This window comes from Boleophthalmus pectinirostris, unplaced genomic scaffold, assembly GCF_026225935.1.
Source record: "Boleophthalmus pectinirostris isolate CB_2022bp ecotype Guang Dong unplaced genomic scaffold, ASM2622593v1 HiC_scaffold_22, whole genome shotgun sequence".
Classification (NCBI taxonomy): Eukaryota; Metazoa; Chordata; class Actinopteri; order Gobiiformes; family Gobiidae; genus Boleophthalmus; species Boleophthalmus pectinirostris.
Genome location: NW_026571190.1, coordinates 21,609,332 through 21,637,242, shown reverse-complemented (window position 1 = coordinate 21,637,242; position 27,911 = coordinate 21,609,332). Strand labels below are relative to the sequence as shown.

Here is a 27,911-nt window from a genome sequence, read left to right as displayed (position 1 = left end):
ACTGGAGTTCTTCTGTTGCACACAGTTTATTTAACAATATGGTATATAAGTAAGAAATGAGTCTTTTACCAGTTTGTACAGCGATTTCATTCTCTCTTCCTTATATAGTATTTTAATAACTTGATTTACAATAGGAGAAAAAGGTAATCCCCAAATTCAAGTTTTTGTGTGAGGGGAATGACTGTTGACATTTAGTTTTCCTTGTGATGAATCTCAAATGTGCCCTTCATCTCTATACATGTGTAAAATTTAGAAGATGGGGGTCATTTAAGATGTAGCATATAGACAACCAGCAATCATTCCTCCTCAGATCAGGGGGCTAGTCTTTTTCTCACACTCTCTTTACACTTTACAACATCTGTATGACAAGAAAGTATGACAAACGTTTTTACACCCGCAAAGACAGATTTTTTTTTTTTTTTTTTTCAAATAACAGGCCACTGAGATGGCAGTCCTTGTTTTCTGAAACCAATTTTAGAGACTGAGGGTTTGTGTCAGGGTCTTCATGTGCACCTGCGTGCATGCTTGTGTATTCACAACCTGCAGCAGTCCGTTTCCTATATAATTACACCAGAGTGCTCTTCATACACAAAAGAGAAAGGGAGCGGTTTGTCCCTGAACGCATCATTTGGACTAATGGGTACAACACTAGATAACAACAAACAAAACCCTGGCCCAACTCCCTGACAAAAAAAATATTTTACAGTTGCAACACAAAATGCTTTAAGGTCTTTCTCCAAAGGTACAAAATAAAAGATATGAATATAATAATGCAATTGTACATTTTCTTTAATAAAAGAAACAAGAAGGCATGGAACCATACCAAAAACAAACCAAAACTAAGTTGAATATTGAACACATTTGGTCTCAACCAAAAATATATTCTTTATGATTTATTTTTATTTAAGAAGCAACTTGCAAATCCCTCAACATTTTAAGGAAGAAAACCCCAAAGAACAGGGTATAGGAAACAATTATATCCCCAAGAAGTGTTTAATTATTTTTTGACCAAATTGTCTTTATACAGAGGAAACTTTATACATGTCAGTACAAAAACGTTCTCTGTCTTAGAAAGAACAAACAAAGCCCTCTAACAAGTTGGGAATCCAGAAAAACAGGACGGGAGGTCAGTCCAAAGGAGGGATACTGTTCAATATGTTCCCATCACAGATGCTACAATCCCTCAACAAACTTCTCTAGAGTGTCCCCTGTAGCATCTCCCCCTATCCCCAATTCACTGTTCAATCCTCCTCTGTTCGGTGTGTTTAACTGTGGTAGCATGGCGCTCTGTTCTGGAGTCCCCAAATGTCCCTGCTCCATAGATGCAGACAGAGGGCCCCCTAAGCCGGGGTGCGGCGAGCCAGTGTGAGGCGGAGGTGGGTGCTGTGGAGAGGGCTGGGGCTGCACCTGTGGGGAGGGACTGGAATGTGGCGGGAGCTGTGGCTGTTGGGGCGGCTGTGAGGGTGGACAGGGGGACTGGACTGGGGCAGGGGACCGTACCTGGTTGCCAATAGCACTGGTAAGTGCAGGCTGTCCAGGAAGGTGAGGGCCGCCCTGTGCCTGTCCTGCCAACAGGTGAGTCTGCGGGCTCATGGGGCTGGGCTGAGCGGGAGAGCCCATCTGCTGTTTGAGCACAGCTTGCTGCTGCGGGGGGAGCTGCTGCTGCTGCTGCTGCTGGAGCATTCGTTGGTGCAGTAGATTCTGGGTGGAGTCCATAGCCATGCCAGGCTGGCCCATTTGGTTCATTGGTGACAGTTGGCTCATAGGTCCCCCTGGTGCCCCTCCCCCGGGTTGCATGGTGATCTGCTGTTGCTGCTGCTGCTGCTGCATGCGGAGCTGGGAGTAGGTGGCAGTGGAGCCAGGGGCTTGAGCGGGGAACTGGGTGTGGCCTTGGGGCATCACACCCTGCTGCTGCTGTTGTTGCTGTTGCTGCTGCTGCTGCTGTTGTCTGAGCAGCTGTCTCCGGTACATCTCCTGAAACTGAGGGTTGTTACTATGCTGCATTCATGAGCTGGCCTTGGGGTCCCAGGGATGCCATACCCTGAGCAGTAGGCTGCTGAGGGGGCATACCCGGCCTCTGAACAGCTCCCCCTTGCATTGTCATGGCTTGCATCCCCCCCATCTGCTGCTGCTGCTGCTGCTGCTGCTGAGGCTGGCCTGTCTGCTGCTGGGGTTGGTTGGCATGGTACTTTGCTGTCCGCTGCTTAATGAAGGCAGCCATAAGCTGAGGGTTTGACTTTAGGATGTTAAGAACCTGCTGCTGTTGCTGTGGGGAGCTGGGAGACTTCAGAGTCCGGAGCAGATCCTGCAGAGCATTGGGTGCTATTGCCCCAGGCCTCTGAGGTGCCTGTGGCCGGGCTCCAGGCTGTTGAGAGATTATCATCCTCTGCCCTGGTTGAGGTTGCTGTCCAGGGGGCATCATAGGCCGTGGCATGGCCATGGTTTGCTGTGGACTTTGTCCTGGGACTAGACCTGGCTGCTGGGGCTGAGAGGTCTGCAGAGGGCCTGTTGCCCCAGGCCACTGCCCTGGAGCCATGTTGGACTGCATGACCTGTGGGGGTCCTCGAGGCCCAGGGACCATCTGCATGGGGGGCTGCATTGGGCCAGTCATGCGTTGTTGGGGAGGCGGGTTCATGGGCAGCCCGTTGATGTTGACCCTGTAGTTCTGTTGGTTCTGCTGGGCCTGTGCGATGATCTCTATGTGTCGTGCCATTTTGACGGCAGCCAGTGGCGGCTGCTGGGCCATCTGCTGCTGTGGCTGAGGGGGCTGGGGCAGAGGAGACTGCTGCTGCTGCAGAGGAGAGGCCTGAGGGCCAGGTTTCCCTTGAGACACCTGAGACTGAGGCTGTCCATTGCGCGGAGCATTAGGATACGAGGGAGACATCACACCCACAGAGTTTGGAGTCTGTGGCTGATTGGACGGGGGCTGCTGTGGAGTCTGAGGAGTAGTGGGCTGTGCATGACCAGTGGGTGTATTGGGAGCAGCTGATGCAGGTGGAGAGGGTAGTGGCATGGTCCTACCCTGCATGGTGGCCATTCTTCTCCTCATCATCTGGGCCTGTTGAAGCCTATGCTGCAGCTGCTGCTGGCGAAGCTTGTGTTTGATATTCAAACAGAAAGGGACAGGACACTTGTTTTCCTGACAGTGCTTTGCATGGTAACAGCACAGAGCAATGAGCTGTTTGCAAACAGGGCAGCCACCATTGGTTTTGCGTTTGCACCCTTTGGTGTGCTGGACCACACGCTTCATCTTCTGGCAGGAAGGAAGTGAGCAGTTGGCATTGCGACACTGACAGGCGTGGACCAAGGACTGGATGCAGCGTTGAATGCTCAGGCGCCGGCTCTCCTGGGGGCTCTTGGAGGGCTCCCCGCTCTGACTGTTGTTGTCGTCGTCCAGACCAAGACCCCACTTGACCATTTGATGCTCGTGGCCCTTTGAGTTGTAACAGTTGATGCACAAATCAAAGTCCTGAGCAAGAAAAATACAAAAATATGGTCATTTTGATCCCACAAAATAGTGCATGATACAAAGCAACAAGACAAGACACTGTGCTTACTTCACAAACGGTGCAGTGCCAGCGAGTCTCCACATGATGTTTGCATTCATTACATGTGTAGACAAAGCGGTCCTGGCCCTGGTTATGCAGCTCGACGAGCATGCACATCGTGCTCCACTTGCACCTTCTGAGAGAGCTGAACTCCCAGTGTTTGTCTCTAGCTAAAGTGAGGAACGCATCTCGCCCATCCATCAGGTCACAGGAAAGCAGAGGGTCCGGATCCACGAGAGGGGGCAGAGTGTTGATCATTGGAGCAGAGTGGAGGTGGATCACAAAGAAAACCTGCAATGGTTTAAAGGAGATATACACTGTACATTAGAGAGACAGACAAAATGAAAAGAAATACACCTTACACCAAAAAGCAACTCTGACCTCTTTGTGCTTCTCCATGGTTGCATACAGTTTCTGGGACAAATCGTTAGCTACGTTTGGCATCCCCGGTTTCTTCTTGTTTGCTCGGCTTACGCTGCTCTTGTTTTTGTTGGTCTTTTTATTGTTCTTTTTCTTTGCGTTTTTGCTGTCCCCTGGAGTCCCCTGTGAGTGAATGTTTGTTTAGTGACTTCAGTAAGACAATACAGTGTACACAATAGGGTTTCTAAATCTTGTAGTCTATAATTTCACTGTGTAAATGTCCGCTTGGCTCACCATAGACTGTGCAACAGTTACAATTTTATTATCAGCGCTAGAAATACCTATGAGAGACTGACCTCCATGACATGTATCTCCACAATTCAGATTGAACCAAATGGGAACAAAGAATGTGAACACCAGAAATATAGACTAAATTTCCAATAAAAGTTATTTTTATAAGAATTATTAAATGTAATAAAATTAACAGTAATAATAATGCTTTTTTCTAGACGCTCAAAGTTGCTTTACAATTCTGTGCATTATTCATTCACTCCATACTTGGAGGTGGTAATTGAAGCCATAGCAGCCCTGGGGCAGACTGACTGAAGCAAGGCGCACACGCACGCGCACATGCACACGTACACACACGCACCACTTGCCTAAGGACACAACAACAGTTTTTGCCACTGTTGCCCAACAGTGGCACCTGGTATTTCCATGGGTCTCCCATCCAAGTAATAACCAGACCCATTCCTGCTTCGCTTTTAAGATCTTACGTGATCAGAGGCTAGTTAATTTCCCTTAAACTGCCAACATTTCATAATAATTGTACTTTTTCACACAGATGTCAGGCAGCGTGATAAACATCCAGTAATGAGTCTGAGTTTAAGTGTAGAGCAGCTCAACAAACTCTACAGTAAAATTTGAGACTGACTGTGCTGTAGTTGACTGACCTCAGGAGTTTCAGAGGCTGCGGTGTTCTCCTCTTTTTTCCTCTCCTCCTCTTCCTGCTCCAGCTCCTTAATACTTTCCTCCAACACGTTAGGCCAAAAGTCACCCTCAAAGTAAGGCAGCTCATTGGCGCTTGTTAAACGGTCCTCGGTTGCCTGTTTGAAGATGTCCTACACACCACACAAAATAATTATTCTATTGTTTTACTGTCATTTTAACTTGTTTTTATTGTTTTATCCATTTGAACCTTACCTTGTAGTCATGTATAATCCTCTCTGCAAATGCCTTGTCTAACATTTTTCGATACCACTCCTGAAGTCTTTTGGGCTTGGGGATCTTCTGGTCAGGAGGGTGACAATGGAAGATGTAGTCATCTCCTTCACTGGGTGGACAGGCCCAGATGTGCCCCTGAGCATAACTGTGGGGGTAAAGAAAAAAACATAAAATTTTTGGTTTGATAAATTGAAAACATGGTATTAATTAGGAGCGAATATATACCCTAGTTTCTTGACATATTCTAAATAGCCAATAAGGATCTCATGGTAGACAGCTGTTCGTAAAACACGAGGTCTGAAGAAATGAATACTGTCAAGGTATGATATGTACACACGTCTGCAGGAAAGAGGAAACAAAACATTTAAATGTTAACAGTAACGTACAAGAATATGGCACACATAATAAATATAGAATCAAAGAACTGACCTAGTGTTTGGAAATGCACATTCAGAGCCATACTCCTGTACATGCATGCCAAAAAAGCACACATCAACACCATCAATCTCCTCAAAGGCGAAAAGTGCTTTGGTTCTGTAGGGAAAGGTTTCAGGCATTTCTCCTGTATCAACGAACCTGGTAAAATCGAAGTAATCAGAAATTATGGTCAGCCAATTTTGTAAAATTTCTGTTTCACCTTTTATATGGTATGGTATGCTTTTTGTTTGTACAAGGACAGTGAACAACAATACATTAACCAAGACAGAAGTGACAAGAAAGATGCTGCTGCCAGGTTACAGCATGGATGCAAATTTAGACCTGTAGTCGCTGAGCAGGTTGGTAGTTATAGATGATTTCATTCAAAATTTTGAAAACCTAAATATATTCCCATGGGTCTTACTATGCCTGTAACGAAAATCAAAAAAATAAATTAATCGCATGATAACTTTTCCGGCTGCGATATTTTCTATTTCCTGTTTGTTTTCCTTGACTCTCACTCTCTACCAAAGAGACTGAATGTCAAAAGGCTTCTAACGCTCTCTACTGACTCCTCTCGTTTCCTTAGCGTAATGATGCTTGAAAAAAATGTGCCAGCGTAGATCCATGGTCAGCAAAGACTATATGGTCAATGGCATAGATGGATTATTTGTTCATCAACACAGTGGATGCGCAAAGAGCCTGAGTGCAGAACGCACCACTGTCTGTGCGGGTAACATGAAGCCGCAATGTTAGCATTGTTGTCAGAGCACCAAAACAGTTCATCGCCATGGGACAAAACAAGTCACGATGCCGAATCAACACTAGTGAGTGGGATACGTCTCAACGGCCCACATGCGCCAAATGCAGCGAGCGGGCAAATGACAAGAAGAAATGGCTCACACCCCAGCAGCCGACATAAACCCATACTGGATCGAAACAACTAGCCTAGCCCCGGGGAGAGCCCGAAATCCGCTGAAATCCCACAAGACACCGACACGATACCAGACAGGACAGCAGCTCCCTCATAGCGAAATAGGATCATGTAGAGTGGGTGAATACGAACACTTCAAGACCAAAATGATGAGGCTTACAGCAACAGCCACAGAGAGAGGGGTCATAATAGTCCAATGTAAATCAATGAATAACTTTTAAAAGGCAATTTTGTTGCAGAGACTTAATTCATTTTATTATTGTTTTCAACTGTATTTTTTGTGAACAAGTCTTTTTAGCTGTTAGCAAGACTACATTAGGCTATTCTTATGTTAACAACTTTAGGCCTATTGTTTTTGGTTGTCTGGATTGTCTGTGTCTTAAATGTTCTTTAGGAAGTAAAGTTTATTTGTTTATTGATCTTTGAAAAAGTATATTTTCATTTTTATTCCATTGTCATTATATTAGTTGAAATTGATCTCAAAATGTCAATATTATCATTTATCGTAATAATTTCTTGGTCAATTAATCATTCAGTAAAATCTGTTATTGTTACAGCCCTAGGTTTTACCTTGATTTCATGCCTGGTTTGACTTCTACCGTTTTGTCAGAGCTCGCCACCACTCGCACAAACACCTCTCCGGCCTCTGGGTGGTTCTGTCTTTTCAAGTATTTATTCACACGATCCTCTATGAAAGTTCCCAGTCGAGTGGACTGAAGTCCTGCAAGAAACATTGATAGAAACATGAGAAAGCTGAAAGCTTCAGATATGACCACAAAAAGATCTGAACCTACGTTTGGCAGTAAACTTGTTCTCTTTGCGTGTTTTTCCACTTTTCTTTGAACAGTTGTCACAGATAAATCTAAAACAAAAACTAGCATTTAGCATATTTTTTATTCCATCCTCCTTTAAGTTTAGTCCAATGACTTACCCAGAAGGCCAGATGACTTCATAGTGTAAAACGCATATCTGATGCATCTTCCGCCCACAGTCTTTACATTCAACAAACCTTTGACCAAAAATATACAATAAGAATACATATAAATGCTCATGAGTAGAGGTGGTTCGTTTACAAATATTATAATAATATGAGTCTTAAAAGCTGAAGTAGCATCAAAAATGTGTTAGTTTCAGTTTCTTTCCAACTGCTCTCATTCTTTGGAAATTACACATAGAAATTTAGCTTGACTATGGTCATAAGGCAGATGACAGATAAGAGTTTAGAAAGTGCAGAATAAGAATCATAAAACAAGGACAGATGGAGAAAACTCAGCAGGACAAAAAGTAAAAGTATTTGTGCAGTGTTACTTACGGTTCAGGGTCTAGAACATCATTCTTTTTTCTTTCAAACTGGTCTTTTGAAATCATTCTGAAATGAGGAAAGTGTTAGAATGGATTAACTGAAACATGTTCTATTAATTTTGTTTAACTAACTTGGCTTCCATTTTCTTTTACTGTTTAACAATTAACTTACGTCTGAGGCTGAGCAGGATCATCACCCAATGTGACACTCTCTCCCTGGATTTCATTAAAGCACTTTTCACAGAAATGGTACCTGGTATAAAAGATTATTGAATTTGGAATTACAAACCTGGTTTTCAGTGTTCCAAAATAACATTACTTGCATTTACAAAGTTTGTACAGCAGGGGGTGCAAAGGAACACGTTTAGATCTGTCAGTAACAAGTATTAGCAGGAGGCATTCTATTGTCGGATGAATAACTAAAGATAAGACAATAAATATGTTGATAAATGAAAATTATTATCCAAATTATACATCTTACAATACTGCAATTGTTCTAAATTTCATTCCCCCTGAAGCACATTCACATTGTGATTTACATCCACAAGTGATCTGAGGTTGGTAGAACTGAGCTCCCTAAAAAGAGCAGTGAAAAACACAGTGGACAGTGCCAGTTCTATATACTTACTGTTACTGTACTGGAAACACAGAAAAAGTACTGGTAGACATTCTAAACCAGGCAGAAACAAGCCAACACACAGACTCACGTACCTGTTCTGGTAACTGTAGTATGTGCCTCCAGTCGGTATTGTGCAAAGCTGTTTCCCGTAGCAACACAGCGTTTGAGGGGAGAACTCATACTGAAACACAGGTAGGATAACAAAACATTTACCTATCAAATACATAAAAAATATATATATATCAAGTCATCAAATATAGGTAGTATTTATCTAATACCATACCCATTTAGAACTGCAAAACATGCCGCACAGATCACATAAAAACTAATATGATACATTCATTATGCTCTTCTCATGCACCTGGTTTAAATGATATTATTTTCAAGCTCACCTTCCTGCCACAGCAGTAGCCCAGGGCCTGCATCACAGGGTCAATCTCTGCCTCAAACACCTCGGCGAGCTTTGAGCAGTACTTGTAGACACGAGACGTCTTGCGGTTGTAGAGCCAGGCATTATTAAACATCAACCAAACATCATCCACATACTGCCAGGGCTCTTGGTATTGACCCGTATCGAGCTTACGCTTTATTGTAGAGAGGTCTATAGGGTTCTTCACTATGTCAAAGTAATCCTAAGTGTGAATAAAAATTTCAAATAAAAATATTGTAAAGTAACACAGGCTGGACATGCTGCATTCATGGTTTTGATATACAACATACTGGGATGCCCAAAAGGAGTGGATCCACTGGCTGTCTGAAGGGTAAAGACTCTGGGTCCTGTCTATACAAAGACTCCAATGTCGGCATCAGAGCCTGCCTCAACTCCTCTGGTTTAAAAACTGTAAATAGTAACAAAGAACAATTACTTTCTTTAAAGCCTTCCTGGTGAACCCCCTCATAGGCTGAAGTAAAGAACACAAACTTTTTTTCCGTGATTGAGAGGGCGAGGATGAAGTGGCACTGTTTGCTCCACTCTCTTCTTCATCTTTGGGTTCTGTCTTCATTTCCGGCTTTTTCTCTTCCACCTCCATCGCTTCCAGCTTCTCGTCAGTCTCCTCCTTCTTCACTAACATTGAACTAGCCTCATCTAGTGTCTGAAAGCAGGAATTATTCATTTTTAATTGAAAATATTTGGATGTAATGTTGTGATGTAACGTTCCAAATAAATAAAAGGCAAATGAAATATCATCATCATGATTAGCCAGGCTAACCTCCATCTTGGGCTCTATTTTGCCTCCAGCAGCCTCAAACTCCTGTTGTTCATTGTGTGCCTCAGTCTTCACCTCCTGAAGAGGCAGGTCTGCAGCGACATGGGGCGGGTGCAGGTCAGCACTTGCAGCTGAGGCCGGGGTGGGCACCCTGTTGTCCAGACTGGCTCCTGGCTGGGACAGCTGAAACACAGCAAAGGGACAAGTGAATTGTGGAGGCAGAAAAACAAAAACCTGTCCGTTTCAACAATAAGAGCTCTGCATGCAGGGTGGGCACTAGAACACAGATGAGGAGCTTCCATGTTTTATTGCTCCCTGAAGTATTCTGATGAACACTAGTTTAAATGCAGTTCTACACAGGTGTGATAGGGGATGGACAGTACATGGCAGGGATGGGAGTCTGCAGGGGAGCGGAGTATGAGGGCATGCGGAGGGTCTCAATCTCACCGGAGTGGTGGGGGGCGGAGCCTGGGGGGCCTGCGTCTGTGCTGCTGCAGGGTGCTCCGCCTGGGTTTGGGGCTGGGTAGGGCAAGGTGGGGTGGCACCCTGTACCGGTGCAGGAGCGGGGAGGGTGGGGGTGGAGCTGCGGCTGGAGGGCTGGGGGAGCGACAAGTTAGTAGCTGCCCCAGCCGTAGAGGCAGCAGGTGGAGGCGTGGAGTGCAAAGGGGTTTGGGAAGAGGCTAGCTGAGAGCCCAGCGAAGGGCCAAGTGCATTCATGGGAAGGTTAGCACTCTGCTGCTGCTGGAGAGAAGGACATACACAAGGGACGGACGACACACAAGACAGGCACACAGTCAAAAAGTCAGACAACACCACACAGATTGAGATTAAGACAGTCCCACTTGATTCTGGTTAAAAATTATTAGAACAATTAGTGTTTAGAGTGACTGGGAAATGAACTTGCTTGACCGCAGTTTAAAAAATGGCTAATCTCACCTGGGTGACAGCAGCCTGTGCCTGGCCCATGCCAGGTCCCACAGTCACATTCATGGATCCTGGAGCAGCAACAGCAGCAGCTGGGGGGAACTGATTCTGAGGCAGAAACTGGCCCTGGTTTGTATTCTGCCCTACCATGTTTGCAGCCCCATGAGTGCCCATCATGCTCTGAGCTGGGGGCACTCGGGAGGGAGACATGCCTCTCTGTTAAGAGAGATCTTGGGTTAACACATGGACCATGGTGATGAAGGGCACCAATCATCTGAATTGATGCTCGTTTTAAACTTACAAGTCAGCTATTCTAAGAATAAAATTTTTAGGGTTAGTGGCCTACATCACCTCTGTCCTTACCGGTGGAACGGTCATGTTCATTTGTTGTGGGTGATTCATTGGTGAGGCTGCCCGGGCTCCCATTGCTGCTTGGGGTATTTGAGCGTTTGGTAGTGCCATATGGTTAAACTGGTTCATTCCTGTGAACCACATATGAATATTTCACAATGGACAATAATTACAAATATGTTCTATGTTCTATATATCTTTGAAAAATAACTAGTATCTTAATCACATCTTACCCTGTGACACCTGCATGCGATTCATTCCCATCGGATTTGGCAAATTGGGCATTGCAACAGGGCCATCTAAAAGTAAAACAATTTTAAATGCTTTAGAGGAGCAGAGATTTGAAACGCTCTATCTTCAGCACTGACACTTACTCTGAGGTCTGACACCCAGGGCATTTGGCTGGGGAAGGCCAGGCTGCTGCGCCGCTCCTGCAGCCATAGGAGACTGGTTGATGATTTGCTTCAGTTGCCTAGAGCGTCTCTTTTCTTCCAATTCTTTTTGGATTTTATAAATTTTCTCGGCCAGAAAGTGATAATATTCATCCTAAGAGAGCAATACAAACAAATAAGTGGATTGTAAAAACATCAACAACAATAAACAGCTATTTAAAAAGCCTACCCTGCTATTTGCTGTCTCATACATATCACCCTCCACTTTCCTTGCGTAGGCCACCAGGTTTTCCATTCGCCTGTCCTTCAGAGCTGCCGGGTCTGGTGTCGGAAATATGGCTTGTACTCTGTTAACACAAAGCAACACAAAATTGAATACTAAATGCACTTAAACTTGGAAACACAATAACCAACCCCTGGAGCACTCACAGTTTGTGGACGAGGTGATTACGCAGGTCCTGAGTCACATGCTCATGCCAGGCCTTCCTGATGCCTGTGGTGGAGGGGGCTGCTGTGGGCAAGTTTCCCATAGAACCTACACTAGACCCATCCTGAAGCAGCTGACTGAAGAACGCAAATAATATATAATATATTGACAGTATCTTATCTATTGATATTTTACATTATGTTCATGTATGTGATGTATATTGCATGTCTTCTCCTACAAAAAAAAAAACAAAACTGGTTACTACTTACTTGTTAGTGTTGAGCGCATTAGGGAGATTTTCTGTGTGCAGGTTAGTCTGTTCAGAAGTGGTCACACCCATTGCTGCAGCTCCAAGAGAAATCTGGTTACCTAACATGAATAGAGAAGAAATTAGAATATTTCAGCAGTCATTCAAATTAAGGGTGGTATGGGATATAGTGATAGAAATAAATATAATTGTATATATATATATATATATATATATATATATATATATATATATATATATATATATATATATATATATATATATATATAATATATATATATGTTTATCATTACTGCTTTCAGTAGCCTTCAATGCAAATTCCCACATGCTTCACTACTGATTATAATATAAAATTATTTTACTAAACCTGAAATTATACTCTTTTCTCTCAGTTTTTCAATAAGTATTTATAAAATGTAGCACAGATGATCAAATGTCAAATAAAATATTTCTAAATCTGTTAGGTTTGATGTCCGAACCGTGTGCCATGGGTCTCATCTGCTGAAGCTGCTGTTGCTGAGCCTGTGCATTGGGGGCTGCCGTCTGTCCCGGACCGTGGGCTTGCTGGATCTGTGCCTGCCCTGTCGTCTGACTGTTGTAGGTGAGTCCAAGTGCAGCGTAGGCTCTCTGCATGGAGCTGGGGTCGATGGGTGCTGAGGTATTGATGGTGGGAGCGCTGGGCTGACCTACTCCTACTGATGACATGGGGTTTTGGAGGCCTGTGTTGGGGGAGCTCAGCATGGCTGCAGATAGAGACCAGGTTTAAGATTGAGGTAGTGAGTGAGTGGAGTTGGAGGTCTGCACGGACATTACTAAGGTGGTAATTTTATTTACCATTACATTTATTCTGTGGTGTTACAGGGTCATCTACTTACGCTGCTGAGTTCTTTTGTCACTGGCGTTTTTCAGCGGGAGACACACAGGACAGTCATGCCGTGTACAGTTTTTCCAGTGAGAAATGATCTGTCTGGATGATGCACAATGGGCAACTGCAGAAAAACAAAGCAAAAGTGTGATAATATTTGAATATCATTATTACTGGACAATCTGAATAGTTCCTAATAGTAATAATAATTCCTTCCTAATTACCACCAAAAAGGAAGCATACCTTGGCAGGACTTGCCAGCCTGACAGTGGGTCATGTGGTTAAGGACGTTCTTCATGGTGCGACAGTGGGGCAGGGCACAGGCCCTCACCTCCCCATTGGCCTGCTCTCTGCGCTGGCATTTGTGTGCATGGAGCAGCAGGACCAGCTGCTGCTGGATGAGCTTGCGTTTCTCGGGGTCAGCGGTGGGTCCAGCCGAAGGCACTGCCACTCCCCCGCCCCCCGTCAGAGGCAACATGGCCGCCTGCTGAGGCTGCTGCTGTAGCACAACAGAAAGGTTTGTTATAAAATGGGACAGCATGTGACAAAGCAATATCAGTTTGTAATTCCACATTGTTCAAACAGAATAATCATGCATAGGTTCAAGTGTGTTTGGTCATCATGGTACCCCTGAGAAAATTTGTGAAATCAGGTGTCCAGTGCGATATCTGGACCGATCTTGTTGATCGTGGGGAAAAGTTGTGATATCATCAATTGATACAAAGCCTGTCTCATGTTTGGGATCAATTCTGTCAAACATGTGACCAACACGAAATACAAATTATGTACCTCAGAAGACCTCAGCCTTGAACATGACCATATCGCTCCCTTCTATCATTCACCAACCTTTACAAGCGCAAAACACTGCTGGAATGTAGCAATAGCGTTCACTAAGGCTGCTCCTATATATCGCAATCAAAATTGTGGTAAATATAAAATTATAAAGAGTTGTGTCTTTTTTTATAGACAAAAAGTGTCTTTTTTTATAGACAAATATTGTTCTCTCTGTAGTTGGTCTTACAGTTTTAAATTCCTGAATTCACTGAAGCTGATGGTTGAAAACACAAAGCTGTTCTAAAACACATGAATAGGGCATGATTTGCCTTTTAGTTCAGCTGTCAAATGTTTGAATCTCTATCAGATATCTTAGTTGAACAGATTTAAAAAAAAAAAAACAAAAAAAAACAAGAGCAGATGAAGCCCCTAAATGTGAAGTTAAAAAGTGAAGTGGCCCATAATTTCCAGTCAGAGTGGTGTTCTTATCAGTGCTGGGCAGGTTACAAATTTTAATTGTGATTAATCGGGATAAACTGCACATTGAACCAAAACATAGCCGTAGCAAATCATCCTATCTCTAAACCTCATTAATTTCAAACAGGTAACATGGGATGTAGGTCTGTCAAATGTCTGTTAGCAATCCATTCAGCATGCATGAGAAAAATATAATCATATTTCAAAAGTGTGATTGACCACTATTCAGGACACAACCATTTGTAAACCACTCACCATGTTTGGCACACTAGTGACTGCAGCTCCTTTGAGTTCATTGGGAAAGGATGGTAAACTGTTGGTGAGGGCCTTGTTCTGGAGCTGCCCTGGACCTGAAGCAGTCTGTCCATAAGACTGGGCTCCGAACGGGGCCCCATTACTACTCAGACCCATCTGGAAAAAAACATTACAAAAAGGTACATCTTTCATGCCTGGGATCAAAAACACACACTTCAATACTAGTACAGGTACTAGTACTAATACTAGTGTGGCTTTTTGCAGAACCAATGAGCACTAAACCAGTGAAATAAAGTACGTTGATAAATGATAAGTGACCAATGAGCTCCTTTGTTTTATATGTGCCAAAATTAAATCTAAAATTGTACAATTGGCCAGGCTTGAGATGCAATGGAGTGCATGGGGGCCGATAACACACTATATTAAAAAACTATATAAAAAATACAAAAATTATCATTGTCAATTTACAGAAATTTTTCGCCAATCAATCTAGTTTCTTAAATACTTCTTATGCACTTGATGGTAACCAAGAGAAGATCCATCATCTCATATTTTCTGAACTGTAACTCCGTAACAGCTCACAGCTTTAGTTACAGAAAACAGTATAAATGTATATAATAGAACACCGCATAACGTTATCAACTTAATTAAATATAGGGTCCATAGAAGTACGAAATGACTATTTAACGACCAACTGTCAAACATTTTACCTGCTGTGTGGAGCTACAGCTTTTCAAGGGGTGTTACTGAAAAAAGTGATGTCCAAGTAAAAAAAAAAAATCTTAACCATCACTAATAATTAATATAATAACTATAATGACAACCAAAATGACAGGAGAAGCTAAGCCCACCTAGCCCATCAACATCACTCGTCCTTACTTGCTTTGATATTTTTAGAATGTATCTTGGCACTACAAAAAAGATGTGCCAATATATCGCAACAGTAAGAGTACAAGACCTTATTTACATGATTAGCATAAGACAATTAGCAAAATTACCCAATACCAATTTTTATATAGTTTAATCCGAATTTTCCGAATTTGAGGAACCAGGTCAGGGATCACTGATCTTGAGTGTATTTTTTAACTTTAACATAATCTGTTTACTCTTTGCTTGTTATTGAGCATGTGTATCAGAGCCCAACTTTAAATGCTCTTGTAGTCTGATCTAAGATAAAACTATAATTAAAAGTGAACTTCAGCGCAGTTTAGGCCAGCAACAAAACTACTGCTTGTTTTTATCAAAGTACGGAGAAGGGAGGATTGTCCCATAGACAGAGGCCACATGGACTGAGCTGCTGCTTGTCAACATGCTGGATTATATTCTTTTTATGGACGATTATTTTGAATCAGGATTAAAAGGACACTTGTGAAGACTTGTGATCTGAGACGTGCCTATATGTGTGGTGAGTACTGAAAATGTATTGGTTTTGGAGCTACTTTTCGTTATTTCCTATTGGTTAGTGCTTAGCTGCTGTAAACTATCACACGTAAATAGCCTGTTTTCTCTTAGCTCCTGTCCACACGACACAGAGTGGAGAAGTCTGAACGCTGGCGTTGCACTGTCGTGTGGATAAGCAAACCGCAGCTTTTGGAAAACGATGATATTGCGACCCCACCATAGCCGGGGTCCTTCAATGTAGTGATTATTATCATTGTTAACAGCGCCACATATAGGTGTGGTATATGTATTACATCGTTTTAACTCAATGCTCCGTTGTCATCTGGAAGTGGATATTTATTGATCTGACACGTTTGTGGACGTAAATTTTTTTCAGCCCATAAAAAAATAAATAAAATCCAGGAGCATTGTCGTGTGGACGTAGCCATAAACTGGTTTACTGTAAAGTGACTAGAGTGGCTGTATACATTACTGGACCTGCATTGATATGTAAATTGCTGTGAAAAGAGGTGCGAATGGCCCGCATATACAAATATAATTAATTACTGCAGCTTGCAAGCATCTAGGCTAACCTCTAAAGGCTAAGCGGTAATTGTTTACTTTGTTTACTAGAATGTCATGCAAAAATGCCATTAGGTATACCCTACTGTCACTAAATGTTTGTAAAATCCTTCAGTCGTCCATGGCAAAGGAGAAATTCAATTTGTCAAATGGACAAAAGTTTTTCTGAACTAACACGTTTCACAGCTCAGCTGCTTCTTCAGGTCTTGTCAGATTGCTGGTGGACAAAGAAGCATATAGTTCAATATATTGTGACAGCCCACAATATTACTGTCAGAACTTCAATGGTACGATATCACAATATTTTGGTTATTGTTACATCCCTACTTCATTAAAAGATGTAACAGTGGACCCCAGTCTGCCGTACATCTCCATCTCAAAGCCACTAACCACTCCTTTAAGGATAGTGAGGTACAGATCTTAGCCAGAGAAAATAAATTGAGGTCCAACCTAAATCAAAATAATAATATAACTCAGGCACAGTTCCCACTTAGGGCCTGTACACATGATGTTTTTTGGTCAAAACAGTGAAGTTTGTTCCAGGGTTCCAGAGTGGAGAAATCTGAGAACGCCAGTGTTGCGTTGTTGTGTGGACAAGCAAACGGCAGTTTTTGGAAAACGATGACGATGCAACCCCATCATCGCCAGGGTCTTCCGATGCAGCGAAGGCTGCAGCCATCGAACTACACAAGCATTGTCGATAAAAAAACCTAGCTAACAAACAGAACCTGTAAACAAGTAGGTGTGTTTGAAGCTAACTACACTGAAATTCCCTTCAGGCAGATATAAGGCAGTGTCAACCAACAAACTGACCAGAACTGAAGAAGCAGCTTGGATGAGCTGCAAAAGTATTCAATCAAAAAAAAAAAAAAACAACTTTTGTTCAGTTGACAGAATTTAATTTCTCCTTCGTGACAGTAAATAACGGTAAAGTGGTACTCTAAATAAACCCAATTTAAGGAGCCAAACAAGTTTTATAAATCAGTTGAAGATTAACAGTGAATTTTCAAGTCCCCGGGGTTTGGTCCAAATGAGCTCAGATTTGACATGTCACATCTACAGACATGAACTCACAAAAATCAATTTTTTTTTAGATACTCCTTACGTTTTGCCCGTAGCTCGCCGGCAAAAAACGCCTTCATTTCCTGTTTTTTCGGTGACCTGTCACGGCCACAGGCATTGGCCTAGAGAGCTCAAATTCAAATCACAATTGTGTAATCCAGGTCTGAATGTAATGAAATATGAAATCTAATAAAAGTGAACTCTATAGCGCCCCCTACCACAGACATGACATGTCAACATTATTGGATTTGTACCAAATTCAGGAATAAGGTCTATGCATGATTATGAGCAAAAAAATATATAACGGACATGGTGCATTTTCCGCTGTTGGCCAGAAGGGGCGCAATGACTCCTAAAAATATTTAAAGGTACATTATATAATGTGTCTAATGGATGAGCTGGCGGCCTGGGCGGATGTCGGGAAGAGAGGGTGACGTGCCGGAGCGGTCGCGAGTCTCCAGCGGTCGCATGGGGGGGCGGTGCGCCGGGGCCAGGGCCACCATTGCTGCGCGTGGCTTTAATTATTATTATTATTATTATTGTCAATCAGACCCGCCCCAAGAGAGTGGGAAGGAAAAAAAAAGTTTCTTCAGGTCTATGTGACCTCGAGGAGAGCATGAGGGTTAAGAAAAGTCATGTAACCAACATGGCTTTTGTCATTTGGTGTGGCTCATGTCATGTATGTTTAGAGCATGGCGTGCAAGGCTAAAGTTGCTGTGTCTGTCACCAATGGAATCACAGAGAAAAGAAGTTCTGATCTATTCTTCCGTTTGGGATCAATTTGATCGGTCTGAAGAGGCGCTTCCTGCAGATCTGCTGAAAGCATTTTATTATTTTACCATCATTTTCACAACAATTCACCTTGTCATAGAATGAACACAGTGTCAACACGCAACACGGAAATGTGTTACACACCTTGACTCTCATGTACCATCACCAATAACTACTCCAGATGAAGCAACTGAAGTATAACACTTGTGACCATTTTGTGAAATATTAAATCAAATGAAACAGTGACACTCTAATAAGGAGGCCATTTCAGTTACACACTAGTCACCCCGGTGTGGCTTATTACCACAGTCAATGGTGGTAGACCAGACTGTGCCATGCCGGTCCAGGCTGTATCCCCATGGGCTGTTGACATCATTCCAACAGACAGATAAAAAGCCCCAGCTGAGAGGAGCAGAGACTGGCAGCCTTTCAACACAGCTGAGCGGGCCGACACGCATATTTGCCCCCCTTCTTCAGTCTCTGGTCCAGCCCCCTGCTCTCTTGACACACTCCACACAGGCGGGACACTGGCCAACTATCTTGTCACAGCTCTGCTGTCAGAGCAGATTATTCAGCAGGGCCTTCCTCCTCCTTCTCCTCTTCCTCTGCCCCTTGTAATTCTCACTGATTAAGTGGTTAACAATACCTGCCTCAAGAGTGACAATGCAGGTAGCTGTATTCTGAGCCATAGACCAATGTTTGAATGCAGTAAGAGAGCACCCAGCAGAGCAAAAAGATGTTGGTTAGTGGCGGCTGGTGATATAAACACTAGGGCTCAGCGTTTGTTTTGTATAGTACAGTTGTATTAACCAAAAAGTAGCTTGGCAACTTACTTATTTGCAGATTTCCTCCCTGGATTGTTCATCTCGAGTTCTGTGGGTTGCAATGAATGAATGGGAGTTCCTGCAGCGTTATAATATGTTTATGGCACAGTTCATCTTAAAGCCAGAGCAGACTGTCCTGCTACAGCAGCAATGCTAAACTCCTCTAGCATCTGCCTCTTTTAATAAAAGTTCATCAAAGCTCTTCTAGTGCACATATTTGCCTCACCTGGTGTCAGGTGTAATGTGAGACTGTCCCTATGTTTTGTGGAGTTTGTCTTTGTGCTGTGACTGTGGAGTTGAGCGTAGGGGGTTTAGGGGACACTCCACAGGTGTTTACAGGGTGAGCTGTTGCTGCTCTGTGCCATAATAACATGGTCACTTTGAGATGTGGATTATGGGCTGAAGATCTGATCACTCTCACACACATTGCTCAAATGCATTGGACGCACAGATGTGAGGATCTGACTGGTCAGAATTCTCTCATAGACTCTGAAAGGAGCCAATGGGCTATTTTCAAATCGGCCCAAGCAGCGCAGTCACGTACTTTGAAATGCAGAGAATTAAGAAACTATATATTAAGATATATTTTCTTGTGATTTGTTATTTATAGTAAAATGTATGTAATATTTAAAGACTATTGCAGAGCTATCTCAAATTTTAAATGTTAAATTGTTTTACAAACTTGCATGATTGATAGGGAGGGCAATGCCCCATCACCCATTATGGACCAGCCACCACTGATGTTAGGGCTGAACACATCAATCAAGTAAATTAAGAAATTTGATTAGTGCTTTAAATGGACAAAAAGCTGGTTCTCAAATTTTTCATGGTTGGCCATGATAAAATAAGTAAAATGTGATCTTTTGTGATTTTAAGTGACCCTATGATATTTAATGTCTTATTAAAACTACCATCTGCTGTATTTAAACAGTATTCTGGGGCCTAACCTGGAGAATGCTGACCTAAACCTCTGCTATGTATGCTGAATTAACATAAAAAAATTATTTATAAGTAACATAAAAAAGGGGACCAACTGCAGAGAGCGTATCCACGACCTGTTTGAGGCTTTACCTCCGCTAATATAGGGGTGTGCAAAAATACTGAAATATCGATATATTGTATCGTTTAATGTGATGATACAGTCTCGATATTGGGGCTGCTATATCGATATATTGCCAAGAGTATTTTACAAAATAATTTTGTTACAGCACTACAGTTTCGTTGCTTGTTTAGAGGTAGGAAACTCATTTATGCAACACATTTGACATTTACATACATACAGTTTTGAAGATTAAAATTGCCGTGTTTTATATTAACTTTGCAGAAGAAGTGGTTTAACAAAGACTTTTAGTATCACAACCATGATTTAGCCATTATTTTTCATTGAACTGTATTGAATCAATTTGAAATATATCATATTGAATCATACTGAATCGAAAGCTCACTGTACGAGATATGTAGCGCCTGCAGATGTGAGCCCCACATATGTGCGCCCCGCAGACTGTGCTGATACACCTTGTGAATTGTAAAAACCTGTAAGAGTCCAAAATATTTTCATAGCTTCTGCTAAGCTTCAGAGGCTGCTGTGAGCATCAAATTAAGACACAGCATAGTTATAGTGGTATTGGCTCTTGTTATCGGCAGCATATTGACAACTGCGAGTACTAGCACCTGGAATCAGACAGATATGGACTGGTATTGGTGCATCCCTATGCAAGACCAACTGAAAAAATATAAATGGTTGATTTGTGTATGCTGAATTAATTTGCATTATCTATTGCAAATAATTGCTCATGTTTCTACATTTTGTTCAATGCAAGCTATTGATCTAAAATTATACTGGAATAAGTCAATTTACTTTTGCATCAAAAAGATTTTTTACCCCCTAATCTGCCCCCATCACTGAAGCATTTCATGGTAGCAAGCTGCTACTGACAGTTTATTAGCACAGCGGCCAACAACAAGATGTATGACTCCATCAGCATACAACTCATAGTAAGCTAATCATGAGGAGAAACCCATTATAACATGGTTAGAGGCTCATTAAAAACTATTTTGCTTAATTTGATACCTTAAAACTGGGCTCCCTATCTGACTCACCTTATTTAAGTTGGCTGTCTGCTGTTGTGCTCCCAGAGCAGTATGGGCTGCCATCTGCTGCCCCTGAGTGAGTGTCTCTGCCAGGGCACTTCCAGCTCCTCCAGGGGGTGCTGTCTGCATCGTGGGGCTCTGGAAGTGCATGCCTGTGCCCCTGCCTCTGCCCACCCCAGGGCCAAGTCCACCATTCATCACTTGGCCCTGTTGAGGCAGAGCTCCTTGGGCCAAGAGGCCTGGATGAGTCTGGTTATTGTTCATCATAGCTTGGTTAAAGCCCATTGTTGTGGTGTTATTGTTGTTGTTCTGTCCTGCTACTCCTGTTGGCGTTGGAGCTTTCTGTGCCTGAGGAGATGTGTGGTTGTTGGGTGAGCCTTGGCCAAGAGGACTTTTGCCTAATGCTGAGGCGAGTTGCGCCCCCATGTTACCAGGCTGAGGACTTGCCGAGTTCAGGCCTGCGCCAGCCATGTTAGTGGTGCTCCCACGAAGCAGTTCTGAGAGCTGCTTGTGCTTTGCCGCTGCATCAGGAACAACACTCCCCCCTGTGGTTCCACCGGGCGCTCCACCATTGGAAGGCATTCCACCCATCAGGCTAAGATCTCCGTTAGGAATCAACTCATCTGGCAGGTCATTCTCGAGATCATCCCAGGATAAAGAGCCCAGATCTACAAAAGAACACAGTAATAAGAAAAGCCCATAGCCATTATTACAAGCATGACGTGTGCTTTTGTGTAGGATGTTGGGTTGGGACATATTCATTTTTTTCATACAGTCAAACCTCCTCCAATTATTATACCACAATTGCCTACTTATGAGGGGTGGGACAAGACAATACAAGACACGAGATTGAGTACACAATAATAAGGTGAGATTCTGAACTCTGATCAATTCACTCAATCAGTAGATTAAAACTGAATCTCTGTCGCTCCAGCTTCTCTCCTCTCCCCCACTTCTGCTGCTGTACTTTACGCACATGCATGGTGCTGAGAGGGACACAGAAAGAGGAGTGCTTCTCTCCTTTTGTTTGCATCAATATCATACTATCCTGGTGAACTTAAAACAGGCAAATACAGCTACAAGTATCTATGTGAAGGAGTCTTTTAGCTAAATCTTATAAAAAAAAATGACTTTCCTCTCATGCTTGTGCCAAAATGTAAAGAATTTTGAAAATTGTTTTTCCCATGTGCAGTCTTGGGGGAATTTGGTCTTGCAAGATCTTGTCCCATCCCTTCTACCTACCCAACTACTAAAAGCTAAAACTGCTTTAAAGTGAGTTTAAAAATGACACAAATATGGATCGTGTGCCTAAAGCAGTGGCCAGTGCTGAGGCTTATATTCAACCATCTTTTTCTTTGAGTAAAAAGGCCAACAACAAAAAGGCAACACTGCACAGCTCTACTCGCTTCCCCCATGACTTTCGCGTAAGTTTTATAATGTGCTTAAAGAATAGTAGTAAAACAAATGCACACAGTAACCTTCGTAAACTAACTCCACGCTGTATCTATGGAGAGGACAGGGGCAGGGACTGTAGTAATTGTGATTAAAAAGTGAAGCTAAGGACCTAAGTGCTAAGTGCTCCCTAAGATTAGCCTAACATGAAGGAAGAGTATAGAACACTTTTACTCAAGCTATATATAAAGTGAATCAACATATGAATAAGAGGGGGCATTGAAAGAAATTTAGATTGTCCACTTAACAATATATCATTTATCTACAGGCCAGATTTGTTTTACAGATGAGTTTTGCTTGCTTGCTTCCTGCTCAAAAATAAAACATCTATTTGGTGGCTATATTACATTTATACATTAATCAAAGATTCATAATATTAACTAGAAAAAGATGCTATTTATATTAGTTTATATCATGCACCCCCCAAAATATTCTGCTTGTCTGCTTGTAGTCAGGGGCCACTGTGCTCCTGGGAAAAAAAAAAAAAAAAGTTGATTCTGGAGTAGGGATGGGCATTCGATGAAATTTTCTTAATCGATCGTCGGGATTAATCATTAACGTTTTTTATATTAAAATTTATAATCATTATTATTACTATCTGCACTACTAATGTGCATAAATAAATTCAACTTTACGACATATAAACCGTATCGACTCTAGAGCCACATCAATCCATTTGAAATTATAATGTGTTTAATTCAGTTTTGCGCAACTCTCACAGAAACGAAACTTAAAACCGCATCGCTAATTTGCATAAGCTCAGCGAAGATAAAACTACAGCTCTTGTGTCGCTGATGCGGTCAACTTCTGTCAGATTAAAAGACATGACTCGGTGGAATACAGGTTAGTGTGACCATATTTGCGTTTGTCAAAACCAGGACACCGTACAGGGGCAGGAGGTGGGGACTCGTCATCGACATTGCGCGACTCTCACCTGGCAAAACTTTTTCCCACTGGACACCGAAACATATGGTTCCTGCTTTGTACACTGTCCACATGGACTCCCACTTGTCCCGAACGCAACGGAAAGCGTGGAATTTCTTGTACAAATCATCGTTAAATACACATTTGTGCTTTGGTACGCTGCAGACTGACCGACTGTTTGTGTTTGCTCGCTCCTTCTGAGTGCAGAGAGCTACATGTACAGACCCCTGTTTGGTCACGCTACGCACAGCAACCTGCATTCGGTTTGTCAATTAAAATGAACGTAATCGATGAAATTCTTAATGATCAATTATCGATTAATCGATTAATCATGCCCATCCCTAATCTGGAGTAGGGATAGGCATGATTAGTATATTAATCAATAATTGATCATTAAGAATTTCATCGATTACGTTCATTTTAATCGACAAACCGAATGTAGGTTGCTGCGCGTAGCATGACTAAACAGGGGTCCGTACATGTAGCTCTCTGCACTCAGAAGGAGCGAGCAAACACAAACAGTCGATCAGCCTGCAACATGGCGAAGCGCAAATGCGTATTTAACGATGACTTGTACAAGAAATTTCACAATTCCCATTGCGTTTGGGACAAGTGTGAGGCCATGTGCACAGTGTACAAAGCAGCGCATGTGTTTCGGTGTCCAGTGGGAAAAAGCTTTGCCAGGTGAGAGTTGCGCAATCACCTTACACCCCCGTTACAGTGTCCTGGTTTTGACAAACGCAAATATGGTCACACTAACCTGTATTCCACTGAGTCCTGTCGCATCAGAGCACAAGAGCTGTTTTTTCTTCGCTTAATTTATGCAAATTAGCCATGCGGTTTTAAGTTTCGTTTCTGTGTGAGTTGCGAAAAGCTGCATTAAACACATTATAATCTCAAACGGGCTGATGTGGCTCTAGAGTGGTTACGGTTTATATGTCATAAAGTTGAATTTATTCATGCAGATTAGTAGTGCAGATAGTAATAATAATGATTATAAATTTTAATATAAAAAACGTTAATGATTAATCCCGACGATCGATTAAGAAAATTTTATCGAATGCCCATCCCTAATCTGGAGTCTTGGATAGCAATATAACAGCCAGGCATGATTAACAGCTCAGTTTAGCTTGAGCAGTGTCATGGCTTCTCTTAAAAAGGGGTAAAGGCGCCTTTTCCTCTCAACACAGTTGTCCGATACATTTACGGCGTCTCTGTAGCAGAGTTGCAGAAACTAAAGTAGCCCAGAGTTTCAGACACAACAGTTCAGTAACAAGCCATGTAGTGGGATGGACACAAAAGACACAGCTGCCTTGTGTTTTGTAAAACTTAATCTCAGATTGATTTGTAGTCCTCTACATATCAATGTGGGATGGCAGAACCAATTATCAGAGTGTTTGAGTAAATACTTCCAAGTTGGTTGGTGGAGGCATCATGAACGCAAAACAAGGCGAGAAATCAAACTTCAGTTTGAGAGAAAAGCACAGGCATCTTTTCCTCCAAAAATGCACTAAGTAGGGCTGGGCGATATGGATCAAAAAATATATCTCGATATATTTTGCTATATCTCGATATACGATATATATCTTGATATATGTTGAAGAAAAAATAACCCCCTAAAACTGAAAACTGCAAAAACAAATCTGCCAAATTCCACAAGGTCTTTTTTTTTTTTATTGAAGTGTAAGAGGTCGGCAGTTCATATAGGAACATTTAAGATTACAAAAAACCCTAATTACATAAATAATAATTTAACTGTAAAATAAAAGAAATAATACATATTTCCTTCTTTTCATTCATAAATAAAACAACTCAACACAAGCTCATCTTTGCATCCCACAATCCACTGCAGATCAAACCCAACGTTTCCAAACACTATTGTACAAGTGACACTGCAGCAGATTATTAATTAAAATATTCTGCATAAATAAACTTTACATTGCTAAACTTTACAATATATAAAGCATAACGACTCTAGAGCCACATCAGCCCGTTTGCGATAATAATGTGTTTAATGCAGTTTTGCGCACGTGTGTTTACATTTTACAGAAACGAAACTTAAGCACATGGCTCATTTGCATAAACAGCGCACTTCTCCTGCAGCTCAGCTCGTTTAGCTTCTTTCGGGCTAAAGGGCGCGACTCAATGCAATATGAGGATGTGCTGCTGATAGTTTTGTCTGTAAATAGTGGAAAGGTTCGTGGTGCTTGAAGCTTTTCATTGGCACCAACTTTCGGCGTTCACGGCGATAGTGAGGAGTGAAGGAGACACGAGCGAACAAAATCAGGGAGGCGGGGGTGCGCGGAGGTGACGAGAGAGAAGATAAACAAGCGAAGCGGCAAAATCAAAATTTAATATAAGCATTATATCAATATATACGATATGTCGAGTTTAAAAACTATCTCGATATATTTAAAATATCGATATATCGCCCACCCCTAGCACAAAGCGCTTCCCTCTGCAGGTTTTTCAAAAATGAAATAGGTATATTTCCAACAAAATAGGCAGTAGCATGTTTGTCGGTGTCACCATGTTTGTTTTGTTCAGCCCTGACTTCCGGTCAAACCACAATGATGTCATGTGATTGGTCAGTAGTGGTGCGGGATCTATCATATGCAAACATTTCAGCTGGAGCCAAACACAATGGAGTTTGTGAACTCACAAAAATTCATCTTGCTTGCAAGGCTGCAGTTATTTAGTCTGGAAGCCTAACTTTCCTCATTTAACACTTGATGAAAACCAAGAGGTCTGCATAGTGTAGTTGAGCGATACGGAAATTATATAGAATACCGATACATTGAAAAAGTATGACAGTGTCACCTTCAACATGTCTGTTAAAAAAAAAATAAAAAATTGAATGTGCAAAGTTTCTATTTAACACAGCAGCTGGCAATTTACTTCACTATATGCTGTTAAAATAGCTTTCTTTTAACTTGAATAAATAATTACTCCACAAACATTGAAAACATAAGCGGTGCTGCAGAAACGTTACACAGCGCAGCTGAACACATCATCATAGCAGTGATGTGGACCGAGCGGAGTTGGATTCAGGACGTGGAGAGATCCTGATGTTATGAACTTGTGAGTCATGAATACATACTCTGTGAGGATGTACTGCTTGAATGTTCATTTCTTCATGCCCATTAAGGATAGAAGTGGAGTCGCTTGGGCAGGACACACTGGTGGGAGAACCAAATTCATAAACTCATGATCTAGAGTTTAAAGCGAGGCAGGAGCCTACAGGTACATGCGAGTGGACGGTAGAGAGATGCAAGGCTTGTTGGTCAATTAATGATGCATTTAAATCAGCCAAATTCTAAATGGTTCTTTAATAATTGTACTTTATTTGATCTAATTTACACACTGTGAATTTAAAGTAAATGGAAAAGTAGATAGAAAGGCAATAATGCAGTCTATCATATAATATTGTATAATTACGGGATAGTATGACAATATTAAATCTGCACTGTGCAGCTCTCCACTGTGCCAAAGGGGGCACAATAAGCAACTTTACTGTGGTTTATAAAGACCATAAGCTTATCTCTCCCTTTTCCCCTCATATTTGGACTGTCGTCCTCACGTTCACTTGTCTGTGCGTATTCAAATGCATGCCACTTCCTGGATTTGATCCAGAAGTCCCAACCCTTGCCTTCACAATTGCACAGAACCAGACCTTGGTCCGGACCACGGTCTGTGGGTGCATTCACATCGGACTTTGAACCAAACTAAACGGGGAAGTCCAAAAGTCTGGACCAAAGGTTGCAAGTGTGAAAGTACCCAATAAAGAATTAGTTACTTATATCATCTTCTTATCATTTAATTTATTAAAAACAGCATACTATTTTTTTCTACTACTAGCAGTCTGTTCATCTCATATGAAGTATATGGTTTCAGAAAAGCTAAAGAAATGTGCTGTACTTAAAACCTTTACTATCCTTTTTGAACCCTTACCCACAATATTCCAAACCAGCCTTCATCTGCACTTTCCTTTACCATTTCAAGTTGTATTTAAAACATTTTAATCTCATAACACCAACAATAATATATTCAAAGACCTGCTACTGTATCAGCCACCCACTTTTCATGTGACTCCGTCCCTCTTGGCGCATATTTGACCAAATTACTTACTTGGGAGCCTTTTTTTTTTTTTAAGTTTAGAGTTTTTATTGCTCTGAAACCAATAGATTGGCCTCTCCTAGAGTTGGCCGATAAACATTTTTTTCATCTCTGCAACTTTACACAGAATGAACGTCACACTGATTTACACGCCATTCCTAATTACTAAAAAAAATATGTTTATGTTGTCACGATGGTAAAATTTTTAGTTTTCAAGTGAAACTCATGGATGGTACTCTGTCTCAGGGCTCTTTGGGTCAGTGAAATCAATCTCTGAAACCTGTGTCAATTAGTAAGTATGTCCAATTAAAGGAAAAACTACTTAGGAAGGGCGTTCCACATCATTAAAGGTTGTATGGAGGAT

General features: G+C 42.0%; 1 protein-coding gene across 1 annotated transcript; it reads right to left on the bottom strand.

The window, feature by feature from the left end:
* Window positions 1–7: 7 nt before the first annotated feature.
* Window positions 8–22,470, bottom strand: crebbpa (CREB binding protein a). The gene is given in 31 exon segments (XM_055158458.1): window positions 8–1,996; window positions 1,998–3,469; window positions 3,558–3,839; window positions 3,930–4,091; window positions 4,862–5,029; window positions 5,112–5,277; window positions 5,358–5,471; window positions 5,562–5,708; window positions 7,054–7,204; window positions 7,278–7,345; window positions 7,415–7,492; window positions 7,796–7,852; window positions 7,958–8,038; window positions 8,497–8,585; window positions 8,797–9,036; window positions 9,125–9,243; window positions 9,327–9,498; window positions 9,616–9,795; window positions 10,549–10,752; window positions 10,900–11,018; window positions 11,121–11,186; window positions 11,262–11,433; window positions 11,509–11,626; window positions 11,709–11,843; window positions 11,976–12,075; window positions 12,454–12,717; window positions 12,850–12,963; window positions 13,083–13,338; window positions 14,346–14,501; window positions 21,065–21,723; window positions 22,458–22,470. Coding segments are annotated over 31 exon segments (6,945 nt in total). The 3' UTR covers window positions 8–1,173.
* Between the last annotated feature and the right edge of the window lie 5,441 nt (window positions 22,471–27,911).